Source organism: Xylona heveae (assembly GCF_001619985.1).
Source record: "Xylona heveae TC161 unplaced genomic scaffold L228scaffold_14, whole genome shotgun sequence".
Lineage (NCBI taxonomy): Eukaryota > Fungi > Ascomycota > Xylonomycetes > Xylonales > Xylonaceae > Xylona > Xylona heveae.
The window spans coordinates 369,924-385,612 of NW_017264206.1; the positions used below are offsets into that span (position 1 = coordinate 369,924).

General features: G+C 46.9%; 5 protein-coding genes across 5 annotated transcripts; 1 reads left to right on the forward strand and 4 right to left on the reverse strand.

Annotated features, from left to right (window-relative positions):
• Positions 1–147: 147 nt before the first annotated feature.
• On the reverse strand, positions 148–1,150 carry L228DRAFT_286070 (hypothetical protein). The gene is made up of 2 exons (XM_018336412.1): positions 918–1,150; positions 148–851 (listed from the first exon to the last, which is right to left on the reverse strand). The coding sequence occupies exon 2, from the start codon at positions 827–829 to the stop codon at positions 278–280; it is 552 nt and encodes a 183-aa protein (XP_018184768.1). The 5' UTR covers positions 830–851; positions 918–1,150; the 3' UTR covers positions 148–277.
• Positions 1,151–1,654: 504 nt separating this feature from the next.
• L228DRAFT_48644 (hypothetical protein) lies at positions 1,655–2,008 on the forward strand. Its single transcript, XM_018336631.1, has one exon. The coding sequence runs from the start codon at positions 1,752–1,754 to the stop codon at positions 1,953–1,955; it is 204 nt and encodes a 67-aa protein (XP_018184769.1). The 5' UTR covers positions 1,655–1,751; the 3' UTR covers positions 1,956–2,008.
• Positions 2,009–2,035: 27 nt separating this feature from the next.
• On the reverse strand, positions 2,036–4,658 carry L228DRAFT_286071 (hypothetical protein). The gene is made up of 5 exons (XM_018336413.1): positions 4,495–4,658; positions 3,323–4,422; positions 2,867–3,250; positions 2,182–2,811; positions 2,036–2,115 (listed from the first exon to the last, which is right to left on the reverse strand). The coding sequence occupies exons 1-5, from the start codon at positions 4,568–4,570 to the stop codon at positions 2,062–2,064; spliced, it is 2,244 nt and encodes a 747-aa protein (XP_018184770.1). The 5' UTR covers positions 4,571–4,658; the 3' UTR covers positions 2,036–2,061.
• A 1,871-nt stretch (positions 4,659–6,529) lies between these two features.
• On the reverse strand, positions 6,530–7,394 carry L228DRAFT_241885 (hypothetical protein; the record flags this gene model as incomplete). The annotated part of the gene is made up of 2 exons (XM_018331368.1): positions 6,530–6,972; positions 7,370–7,394. 2 exons carry the CDS (start codon positions 7,392–7,394, stop codon positions 6,530–6,532), a joined length of 468 nt encoding a protein of 155 aa, XP_018184771.1.
• Positions 7,395–10,563: 3,169 nt separating this feature from the next.
• Positions 10,564–12,588, reverse strand: L228DRAFT_271467 (hypothetical protein; the record flags this gene model as incomplete). The annotated part of the gene is made up of 7 exons (XM_018335536.1): positions 10,564–10,843; positions 10,907–11,185; positions 11,276–11,393; positions 11,460–11,587; positions 11,646–11,720; positions 11,775–11,930; positions 12,140–12,588. 7 exons carry the CDS (start codon positions 12,586–12,588, stop codon positions 10,564–10,566), a joined length of 1,485 nt encoding a protein of 494 aa, XP_018184772.1.
• Between the last annotated feature and the right edge of the window lie 3,101 nt (positions 12,589–15,689).

Consider the following 15,689-nt stretch of genomic DNA (forward strand, 5'->3'; position numbering starts at 1 on the left):
ACTTAGAGAATGTTACATTCGGAGAAATCGGATAAATCATAGACAATTCTAGAGCTTTCAGCCTGAGCGACGCAAGTGTGTTAATTTACGCAAGGCCACCTGGCTCCGTGGGAATAGTATCCCTATTTCCAGACATACACAGTGGTTGCCTCGTCAAAAGATCCTCTAATATGAAAGACTACATGTACTCCATTTGAAATGACTTACTTAGCGCGTCTTTTCAATTATGCTTTAATTAAATCAACTCGTCGATATTTGGTAAATCACTATACTGGGTCTATTCTATAGCAGATAATTTCATCCAAGTCAGAAATCTCTCTGCGAGCCGGCCTTGGTAAGAATTTTTAAGATTCAAAGGCTCTCGAATCTCAGAATCAGGATATAGAGGCTCGTGTTCCTCCCGACTTCCGTGCCACCGAAAAAATTTAACCTTCCACCCGATGGCTTCGGCAGTAAATATGTCATCGTCACCCGAAGGATTGCGATTGCGGCTTGCTTGGTCTTTCAATTGCTGCTCATGGAACACCCATCGAGAAGGCCTGTCATCCAAAGGTCGTTTGCACTCGACAAAAAGGATATCGCGTCGAGGGCGTTTTTGAAGTCCTGGACCATACTCCGTTCTCACAACGACCACATCTGGGCTACGCTCAACCGTGTCTCCGGATCCATGTCCAAGCACATTGTGGGGTTCGACCAAAAAGCCTTCGGATGTCGGAAATATAGTAGAAAGGATAGCAGTCCAAAGTGTGACAACTGGAGGCTCATAAGACTCATCATCAATTGACTCTAATGCCGACTTTATGGCCGGGTTTTGCTCAAAGATAGACATTGCTCTTGATCTTGAGTCTTGACTACTTGATGATTAGTTTGAGCTATCATTCAAAGCATAGAGGCAGCGATAGTAGAAGTGCGCTTACCACTGACTGTAGGATTTACTTTATCAGAGATTCTTAAGCACGTATATGTACCCGAGTTTCAATAATACAGAGAAACCCTGTATTATTGAGAAATAGAGGAGAGAGAATTTATTCTATCAACCCTATTGAACGGATTGTTGCTTTTATTCCTTTATTCCTCTATTCCTCCCCTTCTCCTCCCCTTCTCCTCCCCAACCTCCCGGGACCCTCCGACTGTACCCCGCAAAAACAAGTGACGCAACGTAACTACCAGGTATTTACATAACATTGTACAAGTCATACCCTGGCAACAGCATGTGATCGCCCTGGGTTTTATTACTACTGCTGTGCCGTAGTAGTACATATAGACCCTGTAGAAATGGCTCTTAACTCAAGAGGCAGTATACAAACTAGTGACCTCAGAAAGATACAACGACCAGAGTAATAGTCGCTCATGATGTAGTCCCACAAAACTCAAGTGAAGAATAAAGTGCACAATATAACATCCATAGATAATGACAATAATTCAGATTTGTTGATAGCAGCTAGGGTGTCTGTCGGGGCGGTGGAAACTAGTGGTCTTTGGTCTTTTACACAGTCAACCCGGACCAAGTTGGGAAATTTGAGAGTAGGACCAGACCCTCTTGGGTCGGTCTTTTGAACATGCCTCCACCGGTCCGTGACCACCACCAACATTACCTTTTTAGGAAGTATATCAGCAATCAGTCAGCAAAATTATGCCGAGGATTGGGTGATTTGCCCACATTTATACCAGATTTATGCATAGATGGGTTTAGTTAAAAAAACCACCCACGCCTGGTCTGGAGGTTGGTTTTCACCTTAAAGACCACCTTGATGTGGAAGTTTCAGGCAAAGACCGACCCAGACCAAACCAACGGACACCCTACGATAACGGGTGTCTGTATGGAGCAGTTGCGGTTGGACTCAAGGTCAAGTTCTTCAGATATTCGGGTGGAAATATGGAGGGAATTTTTGGAAAGCTCTAAGTTGACAAGAGACCTGATGCAGCGGCAATTGGACAACACCTTGAGAGAATGAAAGTTGAACTTGCTGCAGGTTGAGGGACGAAGATGAAGATGAAGATGGAATACCTCAAGTAGTAAATGCATTAAAATTATAGCTGCGAAGAACAAAAGGTCGTATATCAAAAGCTAGAAAGTAAATGGTCGTACAGAGCATTGTAGACCCAGTATATCCACTTAGTATTGGATGCCATGTTAGTCTTCTAAATTAATATGTAGGTCATATTTTCGAGCGGCCTCACCTTTCCTGTATTTGACTCGAGCACGTGGTGCTCGACAGAGCAGAGTCCGTTTGAGGTCTCACCAAAAGTCAGAACGCGCCTGGATGTCGAGAATTCCAAACCTCGCAGGGTCTTTCGATCGTAATTTTTACTTTTACGGTGATAAGAGCAGCGGATTCCCAAGAGATCTTCCCCGAACGACAAACATGCTTCGTGAATTTCCTCATCGTTGTTACCAGTCTGATAGTCTCCAAAGATGCTGTCGAGTGCGCAATTGTTGTAGGTGAATTTCATGCCGGCCACCCTTCCATGGGTATCAATTCGAACAGTAATTTTCGAAACTTCTTCTGCAGAAGCAGATGCAACACATGTTTTCCAGACTGGTTGCGACACTTTTCGAAGTGCATGCAGAGGAACAGTTCCATCGCCTGTTCTATCTTGCTTTGAGATTACTGCTGGCAGGTCTGATGACTCTGATAGTATGCCGATGGTCTTCAAAGATGGACTCCCCGTTGATGAAACTGAGGTATTCCGGAAGAGGCCAAAAAAGCCCGTTATAACTATTACATTGGTGCTTTTGTCTGTGACCAAGGAGGAATTTGGAGTTGAAGTTGAATTGAGCACAAGCCTGCGTTGTGAGTTGGTATATAGCTGTACAATCAGATTAATTCATGAACCAAGTTTCTAGTATATATGTGCCACTCACTATGATTGATTCTATGCCTCGGTCCGTAGCTGAGACTTCTACAGAAACTATCCTTTCACCGCCCGGACCATCAATGACCCTGCAAAGACGGCTACCAACACAGGGGCCCCACTTTATTGATGGCTTCTGGTAATACTCAAATTCTAATCCGGTAATAGCTTCATCTTGACGCGTAAAAAATGCATTTATCTGGACTAATTTCTCCAGTAAATTGTCCTTTGGATTGCCAAAGTAGCAAAGATGCCGAGGCTCCGATTCATGCAGCTGAATTCGAGATGAAACGTCAATGGCAAGGCAGGATGAGGGTAATAAATGTGGTGTCCACAGTAACGGTGATACCAGCTCGTTTTCAGGCCCGAATTTTACTCCTCTGAGTTTCAGACTCTAAAAAGAAAGTCAATATTGTAACAGCGACAATATATTTTGGATGAGAATTTTCGTGGCGGCCCTACTTACATCGAATTCGAGATATAATCCGTCGCGTTCCTGGTATGACCCTACACCGTGATATATGCAATCTGTCCCGGAATTTTGAAGACCAATATATACCTCATCGGAAGAGCTTTGTTTGAATCCTAGACCAACAATACCACTTTCTGCTCCATAAAGCACAACTTGGCCAGAGCAAGGACTGCATCGGCTCTTGTAATGATTGAATGATTTGGTCGGCTCACCATAATAACGATAGCCGTACCCGAAGGACTCATCTAACGAAGACCATAGACCAGCGATAAAGGCTGAACGTCCGACTCGAAGAAATGAGATATGGATAGGGGCGGCTAGCAAAGAAACTGGAATAAACCCTCTTTTTGGACCAAGAGGTACTCTGGAGGATATAACGCTGCACAGTCTATGAGCATGGTAATAGATTCTGTGCAGGTTTTGCAATGAGAAAGCCGCTCGTCCAGTTCCATGATTTAGGTTCCGGGTTAGAATCTTATATTTGACTTCGAATGTAGAAGCACCCCTCCCGCTGATCAGATCAGCATATGGAATGTCAGCTTCGTAGCGGTTCCTCCAGAAATGATTCGAGAGCGTTGCAAGCCTTGCGGCTAGGCTGATGGCCCTTAGGCAATGAAGGTCTGCCGGAGGCAAGTACTGCAGCACCAGGGACATGACTTCACAAGGGAGTTTCAGCAGTTGATCGGTTTTTGAACGCTGGAGAATTGCAATCACGGCTTTCTCTTCGTCTCTCTCCGGCAGGTGACAGTCTTCTAGGTCTTCCCAGAAAACTGGAAGAGGGTGTGCAAACACTGAATCTTCATCTTCGTCACACGGAATGGAATGACATGATACAGAGCGGCTGTCACGATCAATGTAGGTTGCAGCTCTGTCTGTCTGGAACATCACGTGAAAATGGATATCTTGTAGAAGCATACAGAGGGTAGTGGGAATTCCCATGAGCCCTATAGCTTGGAGAGCCTTTGAAAGGATTTGAAGGCATGCTGAGTGAACGCCGAAATTGACCGAGCCATCGTCATCATCATGTCCAGCTCTATAGGTCTTCGACAAGCCGTGAAAGTAGTGTAATTTGCGGCGGGATATTTTCAGAGTTTCTACCCTGGAATCAATCCATCTAACTTTCGGACTCATCAGTCAATGCTCTATTAATCACTATGGTAGCGTACTAATATATAGATTGTTCATCCAATCGATCTCAGTATCACCAAGATTCATGCCACACATGTGACATCGGAGCGACATGCTTGTATTGGACTTTTGTTCCACTCAAGATCTTGAGAGTGAAAATTGCTATTTAGAACGATGGCTGCAAGATAGAACGTCATTACTCGTGGCATTTGGGACGCATTTCAGGCCATGACGGCTGTAGGATTGTGGCATGCGACCAGCGTCCCTTGCAGAATTGCCCCAGATCTCGTCTATCAATGTACTCCGGATACCCACCTCTGCTCCATGGCAGGGAAGTCAGTCGGTAGACTACACTCAAGTTTGTCGCTTGCAGTGAAATCAACTGAATGAAACCATATGCCGATCGACAGAAAGCGATTTCAAATCCATGGCTGAACACAAATGCTTCCGTATCGATGTTATATCTGCGGGTTGCCGCTTGGTCAATTAACCCGATCATGGTTGGATCGCCTTACCTGTAGTAGGGTTTCCGTGCGATTGTGTAGATTATAACGTGTTACTAGGGTGTCCGTTGGTCTGGTCTGGGTCGGTCTTTGCCCGAAATTTCCACACCAAGGTGGTCTTTAAGGTAAAGACCAACCTCCAGACCGGGCGTGGGTGATTTTTTGACTAAACCCATCTATGCATAAATGTGGTATAAATGTGCATATTTTGGGCAAATCACCAGCATTCTCAGCATAATTTTGCTGGCTGATTGTTGATGTATTTCCTAAAAAGGTAATGTTGGTGGTGATCACGGACCGGTGGAGGCATGTTCAAAAAGACCGACCCAAGGTGGTCTGGTCCTACTCTCAAATTTCCCAACTTGGTCCGGGTTGACTGTGTAAAAGACCAAAGACCACCGGTTTCCACCGGCCCCAACGGACACCCTAACCGCGACAGTCATTCATGACCTACAAACCTACAATAGTCAAGTAAAGAATAAAATGCAGTGTGCACAATATAACTTCATAGGTCATAAACAATGACAGTAAACCAATTTATTCATAGTCCTAATGCTGTGCAATCGGCATGTAGTAAGGAGGAAGTTAGTCGAGAGTGTTATGTTGAACAAACCAGAAAATAAAGAATAGAATCGAGAAAAAAAGGTTAAAAATTGAATATGGAAAAAAATAAAAATAAGAAGAAAACAGAAAAGAAAAAAGAAATAATTAAGTAAAAAATTAAAATAAAAATGAAGGGACCGATAACGGCTTAACAAAATAAAGCAAAAAAAGAGGAACGAAAAAAAGGATATAACAAATGAGCGAAAAGAGGAACTTAAGATAGAATATTCCACCCATGAAACCTAAGTAAGGTTGCCTCCTGTATCCATTCACATATTTCAGAACATTTTTTCAGAAATTGCCGCCCTGGTTTCAAGCAGGTGTATATCCGGTATCGAAGTTAATAAATAATCGCATTGCCAGAATGGACGAGGGAAAGAATTTTAATTAGAAGAATAAGTTAAGAGAGTCGCGCAGAGAGAAAGAGGAAACAGAATAGAGTAGTAGATTAAAGGGAGGAAGCGAGAACCAGAAATGCTATATATTACTGAGGTAAAAAAGAAAATAAATAAAAAAATAAGTAAAATAAAAACGATATGGTATAAAGCCCATGATCACATCATATTCATTCATTCATATTCTTATCCGCATTGCAAATGTAAAACATAAACAAAATACCACGCGATCATAAATATATTCGTCGTGCGTCATATGCTCGTCTAGTGTCGTGCAATCATAACTCATAATGTAGCATAAGAGGTTGCGCAAATACGGTAGCACGTTGCGCTGTGTTGCGTCATGCCGTGCACTCCATGCCATGCCGGTAGTTGTGTTCGATAATGTAAGAAGCCAAATAGCAAGTAGTAATCGGATCCAAACGGCCGGTTCAATACCACCAAGGTGTGAATAATAGAGAGTTTTGTGTAACAATGCCAGAGGAAAGAATATAAACTCTCCTCGAAGAACAAGGCGCGCGATTGGTTCGTCTCGTAACGCCAGCAGCGGAATGATTGGCCAAGAGGACCGCTTATACACGCCTTTCGTAAAAAAAGGACGACCGCGACACGGTATTTCCTTCGTAGCTTCCGCTGGAGCCGCCTCTGCCGCTGTCACTACTAGCGCGGCTGCTTCCGACACTTTCGTTACTGCTGCCGACGCTGGCCTCATATGCCCCGTCATCAGAGTAAGTGCTTCGGCGGCCAGTACCGATTGCTACGGGGAGGCCCTGGATGATGCCATTGCTGCTGCCCCGGTTGTGGTATCCGGCAGGATACATGCCGTCATTGACGGAGAAATTGCGACAAATCAGGTACGCTCGCATGGCTGCATTTTCGCGTGCCAGTTTCTCGCTTTCGTAGCCAGTGTCTGTTTGGTATTCGCGATTGTTGACGCGGACTGTGCATGTGTATCCGGCAGATGTGCGGTAGGAGCCGTAGAGAGGATCAGGCCAATGACGCCGGTGGCAGAGACCTGATTGGGCAGTAATTAGTAGCGTGAACTCAAAGAATATCTCTCTGGCTTATTTTAAAAGCTACTCGGACAGCCAGATCACTCGCATCCAAGGCAAAAGGATGAAGAGAAACTTAATTGAAACAGGTGAGAAGCTTAGAGACTGAGCAATGCGCCAGAGAATTAACGGGACAGACTTGATCCTATGCACATGGCAATTGGACAATGCCTGGGTTGCCCGCAAATGCATGGCCTGATGCTCGGGGAGAAGAGAAGAGAAGACACCCTTCTCCAGATATCGAAACACACGAAAAGGTTGAAAAAAAGCCGTTGGGCAGAAATGAAATCGGAAGCCAAGAACAGTAACAATTTTAGGCACAAAGAAAACGGCCGTTTAGAGAAACTAAAAGAAGCTTACTTGACAGGTACTGCATATAGTACATGACGAACAGGGTCGTGAATGGATGCTTGAAGAATTTTCTGACTTGTTCTTTTGCTCCGACAACGTGGTAATTGAACAATCCCAGGCGCGACGATGGTAAGTGTTGCTGTGTTGTAATCGTTGCGTTGTCAATCCCTCCCTTCTAATATGCCTACCGCAATGATGGCCTTGTGCGAGCAAAAGGAACGACTCTCAAGGACTTTGGTGGCCCGAGGCTGCTCTAGGTTGCGCTTTTTTAGTGGCACAATATTTCAGTAACACAGCAGAAAGGATGCAGTTGCTTAGAGAAGAAGAAGGGTGTTGGTGTTTGACGTCAATTGCAGAACCGTCATCATGTGCAAAGACATACCACGGTGGACTGACGTTCAGCCTTGAGGGGAAAGCAATTATCTGCCAAACCAGGTGGGTGATGCGTTGGCCTTTGTCAACCATATGGCAAACAAGTCCGCCCCGCTGCGGGACACGAGTGGATTTTATTGCGGTCGGCTTGCAGCAGCAATTCTCCTAAAAAGCCCATGCCTTGTTGACATATATTATGCATTGGTCTGCTTATTTTTCCTACCTTCCGGTATAATGCAGGTGTTCTGCAAAGTCATTTTGATAGTGACACTCATATAATGATGCGTTGTCCTGCATTGTCACCATCAGGACCAATCGAGGCCACCCCCCAAAAGAAAAGAACCCAGTCGGCGGCAACTACCTGATGAGATCCAAGGGCGACGCCTCAGCGTGCCGATCCGCCTCATGTACAGGAGGGATGGAAGTGGATGGATGAGTGGGTGGGCGGGCGTCTGCGAGGGAGAGCGCGGGAGAGGGGCAAAATGATACCAAACAAGGAAACGCATCCAAGCTTCCGCAAAATCGTCTCGATTGCTCTCTGCAAAATCGATCATGGATCATGCTACAAAATGCGTGTGTCCGTCGAGAAGGAAGCCCATGTCCCTACAGTTTCACGGAACCCTCGCCCGTAGGGGAAATGAGATAGCAAGCGCGCGATTGAAAGAACCATGTTTGCCCAGACACGTCTGCGTGTAGTCTGTGCGTGCACCGTTGAGGGTTTCGACTCTTTTTGACCGCCACTAATGCATTTGCCGCATCAGAGCAAGCATTCATGAGCGTTTGTACCCAGGCAGGTTGGCGTGGTCGTTGCAAAGGTTGTCATGAGTTGTCGGAATATTGAGTTACTGCGAGAGGACATGTTTCTGCCCTTGAGGCCTAGCGAGTTGAGAATTGCAGGATAAAGAGCTACGACAATGATGCCAGATCTGCTAGAATACCAAAAAGTATCGCCGACTAAGAGACCACAGTCTGATGTGACACAGGGTGCATGAGTCTCCTAAGTCCCAACCCCAAATGGATCTTACGAACCACTCCTAATAACGTGAACCGCCCACGGGCCAGATGTCGGTAGCGGAAACCGAGAAAATGGAGATAATTTTGCGCTAGGGCAGTGGTAAGAGATGAGATGATGTGCTCGAGGACTCTAGCTATGAAAAGCAGAGAAATTGGTGGCACGGCCCAGTGGGGAAACAAGGCGACACTGATGATGCAGCGTGGCAGGCGGGGCCCAACATCCCGGACGCATTGATGAGTTGGCAAGTCCACTTGACGTCTCGGCGGAGGGATGATATGCAACGCCGGCCAGAAACGGCCATGGCAGACGGATAGAGGCCAGCGCGTGCAGGCAAGATGTCGCTCTTAAAGGAATTTTTTGACACGCGAAATTGATGCATGCTGATTATCGGGGGGTTTGACATTCTTGCATTTCATGTCGGCAACCAACAGCAACAGTGGCAGCAATAGCTGTCGTAGCAGTGGCAGTGAGCCACAGAGAGAATCATGTCCAAGGTCAACTCAATCAGTGGGTGAACGTTCTGTGCAATTTGCTTTTTTCGGAGTCCGGACGATCGCAAGGACCCACCGACGCCATGACCTGGGGAAATAACCCCAAGAGTTTGCCCAACGTGAACAGGGCCACGGCTCATGTTTGGAGTGCCCTGTACAGGTGCGACGCGTGCGATTAATGAGTGGCAGGGCCCACTGTACATTTTGCATAGCGACTTGTGAGCAATAATGAGCCTCTTTTAAGTTGCCCTAGCACCGTCGCTTGCGTTCAGACTCGGAACTTCAGCTGGATCAGCCTAGCAAAGCGCCGGTTGATTTGGTTGGAAAGGCTTCATTCGTCAAGGGAAAGACCAGGCGTTGCGCGCAGATGCAAGGTGGCAGCAACTAAGCCAGTAGTTCTCTGACACTGCATCAATGCAATTTTAATCCTTTTGTCAAGACACTTGCCTTTTCCCGAGTTCTCGCCACATCGCGGATGATGTCCCCCATCGCGGCTGTTCCTTCTCCATTTATTAAAATGACAGTTGAACCCCAGAAAGCGATACAGTCAGGTATCGTCAACCGAAGGCTATATACACCCTAGCTTCAGGGGTCCTTTCGAGGTTTCCCAAAGGGTGCGGGCGACAGTTTAGCCCACTTGGCGTTAAATCATGCTGATCACGAAAACTTCGCATCTCAATTCGTTGAGATCGATGATAGGATAATAAAAATCTAGTGTAAATCGTAACGGAGCGACATCGATTAGAAGAATGTCTTTTGAAGAAGACATAACCAAAACACTCATCACTGGAAGATCTGCCTGCTATTCGCTCAAACGTAGTTTATTGGTGGTTCTAGTAAGGGGTAGTCTCGAGAAGCCGAAAGGGAAAAAGACTTGTCCCATTTAGGGCAATGGACGTGATGCTGTCGAAGCGACGTATCAACCCTAACCTGCTGCAACCTACCGACTAAAAAGCATTATTGATCTGTACAGGTAACCAATTGCAAATCTGGAAGGAGGACTGCTTTTCGGCTCTCTCTTTATGCCGTGTGCTACGCCAAAATCCAAGCGGGAGAAACAACGACGTGGAAATTTAGCCGCAAAGTGCACTTTTAGCAGACCAGCAAAATCATTGATAATGCCTTCCAGTAATAATTGGCTATCAAAGCTCAATTGCCCGAGAAAAACAAGCTTCAAATAGCATTCAGTGGAAATCGAATTTTCTCTGGCTAAAAAAAAAGGACCGGGTATTGCGCCAAATTCTCCATCCTAAGCTAAATCCTTCCGAACGGAAGAGGAAGGGAAACGGGTGATATTTTTAATCCTGAATGCACACCATGCCATTTTACAAGCCGGACTTGGCTTCATACCAAGCCCGAGTTGTCTCCGGAACACCCCAAGGGATGACAAAAATGGGGTGAATCAATTTTACTCGATCTTCTTCGTCACAGATGGGCTCTTGAATCTCTCCATTTGAGTCAAGAACTCGAGGTGAGCTTGCCCAATGGAATGCCGCCGTCAGTGGAGTAATGGGCTTGTCCGGAGCAGTACCCATGTAGAAATAACTGTGCTGGGTTGAGCTCAGAGCCACGAGAGCGTAGCAAGAGTGATATGCATCCACGTGCCTAGTAAATGTTTCCATTTAGTCTGGATATATGATTTGACATGTCATATCGGGTTCCGCTTACTTGCTTGGCTTATCTCGGAGGCCGCCCCGCTTGCCCTGACAGCAACAGAGAATGTATCTGGTGAGCCCCTCGCGACTGTAAATCGTTCCCACAGTCGGAGCGACAGGACCATCAAACGGCATCGGGCCATCTAAAGCCGCCTGGATTAATGGCCAGCAGCCGCCAGCCCAGTGGCTATAACAGCCATCCACCAATTTATTCGTCCGCCCGGCAAATCCACCCTCTGGTGCATGCTGCCGAGACGAAAGCCAGGATATTAAACGGGGTACATCAAGGGTCCTAGTCCGATTCCGCAGTGTCAGTCTATTTGCGGTTGAGGGTAATTTCCCTTCGGAGAAAATGAGCTAAATCCTGCAAATAGGCGCTTACTCGTTGATGATTTTCTGCGGGTCATCCATGAGGCACAGACAAGCCAAGGCACAGAATGCAAAAGCACCATGCGCTTCATTATCAGGCGAGTCAGCGATGCCACCCTCAAACGTTTGACCTAGACCTTATTAGCGGATGGTGATTTTGCGGGTGATGAATGGCTTCCAGGGTTTCTTTGACCAACATCTTGCCAGATATTCCCGTAATCCAGTGATGAGGGTATCACTATCATTTTGCTTTGCTGAGGAAGTAGAAGGCAGCTCAAGAGGAAGATTCAACAGAGACGCAATAACCATGGAACAATATGCTCCGCTGCCCAGCCGTTAGATCCCCGACACGAGTCAAAAAGTACGGGAGATAGATCACAAACCGAACGTCTTCCTCGCCACCCACGCACACTTGAAATCCTCCGTCTCTTTGCTTAAGGTCTCCTAGCCAGCGCCACCTGATAAGGTTGGTCAAAAAATAAAGAGGAGTGCGGCACATGGGTTTCGCTTACATTGCTTTGCGGTCAATCAAATTAAGAGCTTCATCCCCACCTACCATGACAAGGCTCAACACAGCGGCATAGGATGGAGCGACATGTGAATAGTGTCCATGTCCGCCGCCAAACCCCCCATCGGGGTTTTGCATTGGCGTAAGTGTGGCAATAACCCTAACGGAAAGGGTGTCAGTAAATCTTTTCCCTTGCTTCCTTACACAATGCTGAAACGACTTCAGCCCCACCCATGCATTCCAATTGTTTCACGCGGAATACGCGTGGAGAATAGATGCCCCCTCATGCGCGGGATCACACGTCATTGCAAAAAAACTCAAAGTATAAGATATTATAGGGATAAGGTATCAATGAGATCAATTACTTACTCTTCACGATATTGCGCGAGATCTTGTCCGAGAAGGTAAAGACATGTCAAAGCCCAGTAGACCATCCAGGGGCGACTTGCATCCGCTGCCACAAAGCCCGATGGAAGGCGACCTAAGCTACCTTGTAAGAAGGCAACATGCCTCTCCCGATCTAATCGTGGAAGACCGTACGGATTGAAATCGAAAATGGCCCCACCGGCCGCTCTTTCAGCTGCAGCTAGCAGCGGCAAGCATTCCTGGATAGTACGGTTCTGGAGTTGAGATGTTTCGGTCTCCAGGGAGTCTTGAATTGGGGGCAGCGATGTAAACAGTGGTGGCACCAAGGGCGAATCCGCACCTGTGGGATGTTGTTGATGTCCGAAAAGGCGTTCGTCCTCCTCGTCGGATGCATCTATTGTCTCGGCTGAAGTATCGCTCAGCTCCTCAATTTTATTTTCATCTCGATCCATGGTGCTGGCTGATATTGGGAACAGCTGATCTCGTGACTTGGATTGAGGAAAATTGGAGCTTGCAGTTGAAGGATGAAATTTGACCCCGCGTTTTCTGCTGGGGGCTCTGACGAAGATTGTCATGGGCTCCCAGGTGAGTGTTGTTTCCCTAGTCAATCATTGAATCATTTTTTCAAATGCAATCCGGCCCTTCGATCTGCCTTGGTATTGTCCTTTTGGTTTCTTTGTCGTTGCCTTTACTAAGGTATAGCTCGTCTTTTTTGTCCAGTCGGGCAAAGCTTCTCGGCAAGATCAAGTGACGCTGACACATCACCAATCGAGACACTCATAACAACATGCCTTTCTGTATCATCTCACATCCTGCAGATTATCGTTGGAGGTTGGCGACATTGCAAATTTTAGAGTTGATGAATTTAGTGTACTCATTATATCATTTTCTGTCGACTTCTGTATTTTCAATAAGGAGGGATTCTTCCAGTGTCCATGTGCTCATGTGTTTCGCGTGGACTTGATCAAAGCTCTGTGTGTCACAAGCACACTGTGATTGAGGACCTGCATAATTTTGCCATGCTCACAGTCGGATGGTACGAGCAGGATGTGCGTCTGAAGATGGAGTTTACAGGAATTTTTATGCATAATCCGCGAGGTATCATTATTGATCCATCGCCATCAAAGTAGCGTTACTATTGTTACCGACCGACCGACCAGATTCTAGCCCCTCCAGAACACCCCGATTTGTCCCGTTATTTCTCTGCCTCGATTCATGTCTCTTTACTGTCAATACCTTTCAGATTTCATAAATTCTCTCCTGTAATGCAAGTTACATGAACCATCTGAATTACCGGAGTAATGAAGATGATTGATTGTAGGGGCCAGCAGGTACATGAGCGAGATCGATTGATCGATAGGTGTGGACTGCACTCTGTACCTCTGTACTCCGTATACCACCGAGGCACCAAAAATATGGTTCGCGCCTTAACATATTCCCCTGTAGGGATGAATCAAGAAAATTGGCGTGCTCGGCTTGAATGCGTGTGAATCTTTCATCACTGATGCTCACATCTCGCTTCCCCCGCACCTGAAGCAAGGGACCCGCACATGGGCCGATGTGAGGAGGCGGTTGGATGAAAATGAAAGAAGCCTAGGGAAAGGAAGGAGAGTTGGATGAGAACGCGAGGATCCAGCACAGAGCATGGAGAGTGGCCCAGGCTCGGGGCTTATTTATCTTGCGGGTAACAGACGGCGAGAAATTAGCCACCAAAGCCAATTAAAAATGTATTTTCTCCCGTCTCTCGCTTCATGATGCGTCTTGAGTCAAGCATTGAAGACATTGAACACCGTGATGAGAGACAAAATGCATTACGTCCTCGTCAACTACTTACAGGTATTCTTCGACTCTGCCAAGTGGATTGCGTGGTATCCACCTTTTCAAGTCTTTGAGCATCTTGTACTCTTTCGAGCTTAGAAAGAAGAAATCAGCGTACAAAGAATACGTACAATCTTTTCAAACCGGTAACTTAGAGACCTAAAGGTCCGAGGTGGAGCAAGAATGATAATAAAGCAGAGACTTCCGTTCATGGCCGAAAAAGTTTAACTTGCTCTGGTGGATGATGCTTGTGGCTAAAGAGGTAAAGCGTGCTCGAGGAGCTCAATGCTTCGATTAGTATCCCGAGTAGCGAGGCTTCCCTGCTGCTCCAACACAGTAGTAACTCTCCTTGGTACGGTTCATGCTCCGGTAGTGGTTGAACCAACAAGAAAATGGACAATCGACCGACGAGGAACATGGTCTAAAAGTCAATGGCAGAGATCCGACCGAGGACGCTACGCACGAGTAGTAAAGTGAGATAACTTAAGTGTTGCGTACGATTCATACCGAGCGCTCGTAGTGAAGGGCCACTAGATTAGTGACTGAGTTGGCTTCCCCGATCAAACGGCCAGTCCCGTCCAGGGTTCCGCTGGTTCACCCAATGACAGGAACTGGAGACGAGCCATTTACCCGCCTTGGTGGCCGGTAAATGAACGTCTTGACATCCCGTCTATTCTCATGCTGGTTGACTTGCCTTTGTCGGTTTTTCGCTTGTCGGTCGATAAGCATCCGTTCTACTCAGTACAGAGTAGTACTACTCCGATACTCTGATAGTCTGCGGTACTCCATTGTGCTGGTGATCTCATGTATGGCACGGCCCGAGATCTCTTTCCCATACAGGTAGGTATGGTATACTGTGTTTACGGTCGGCAAATGTTCCAAAGTGGGGTTCCTCTCGCCATGTAAGCTGTATCGGAAAAACAAAGCGCCTTTCCAAAGCGTCCATTACCCCCAGAGATGGAGAGGGGGAGAGTCGGAGTAGTTTTTGACATGTGGGATTGCGGCATCGACTGCACGAGATCATCAGGGGAGGGAACAAGTACTGAGGTGAGTTTCTACTTGATTGCGAAGTGCTAGGGAAGGAAGAGAAGCATCACGAGGAGGAGGTTTGGAGCCAGGGAGGGTCCAAGCCGAAGCGAGTGTAGCGTGCTGCCTCGTTGCCATTGGACGTGTCCGACAGCATGACAGGGATGAACGCTGCACGAAAACACCTCCAGCATCCAGTCGGGATGGATTTTTCCTGCACCGTTTCACTTCCCTTTTTTCCCATTTACCCCCGAATTACTGAAGGGCAAAGTTGCATCACCACGGAGCTCTATCTGATGTATTGGGGGTACTTCATCGTTTTCATCAATTCTTTTTCTCTTCTCTCAGAGAAAGATGGACGTTACGGAGTACTGTTACCGAGTTGATATGTATGGAGACAGGTCCAACAAACATTACATCTCGGATGTGAACGCTGAGGCCAACTGCCTTGATCGTCATCCTAGCACGATCCTACAGTTATACCCGAGCAGTCCCACGGTCCCACAACACTCGAACCATTTCCACCACCGGCTACTCCCACCACCTCCTCCACCACCCCACCTACCTACATGCACCCACCTTGCACACACCTCGCGCGCACACACACCTTCACAACCCCCGGCCCGTCGCTTATTGCTGACCGCTACTTCACGCTCGAGCCAGTCACATCACCTTGTCCGTCCCCTCTAATCGTCCTCCTCTCGCCCAC

Coding starts and splice junctions, on each gene's coding strand:
- L228DRAFT_286070 (XM_018336412.1), bottom strand. CDS start 829: ATGTCTATCTTTGAGCAAAACCCGGCCATAAAGTCGGCATTAGAGTCA.
- L228DRAFT_48644 (XM_018336631.1), top strand. CDS start 1,752: ATGTGGAAGTTTCAGGCAAAGACCGACCCAGACCAAACCAACGGACAC.
- L228DRAFT_286071 (XM_018336413.1), bottom strand. CDS start 4,570: ATGTCGCTCCGATGTCACATGTGTGGCATGAATCTTGGTGATACTGAG. Junction 2,812..2,866: donor GAGGCATAGAATCAATCATA/GTGAGTGGCACA, acceptor CTGATTGTACAG/CTATATACCAACTCACAACG. Junction 2,116..2,181: donor TCGAGTCAAATACAGGAAAG/GTGAGGCCGCTC, acceptor TCCAATACTAAG/TGGATATACTGGGTCTACAA.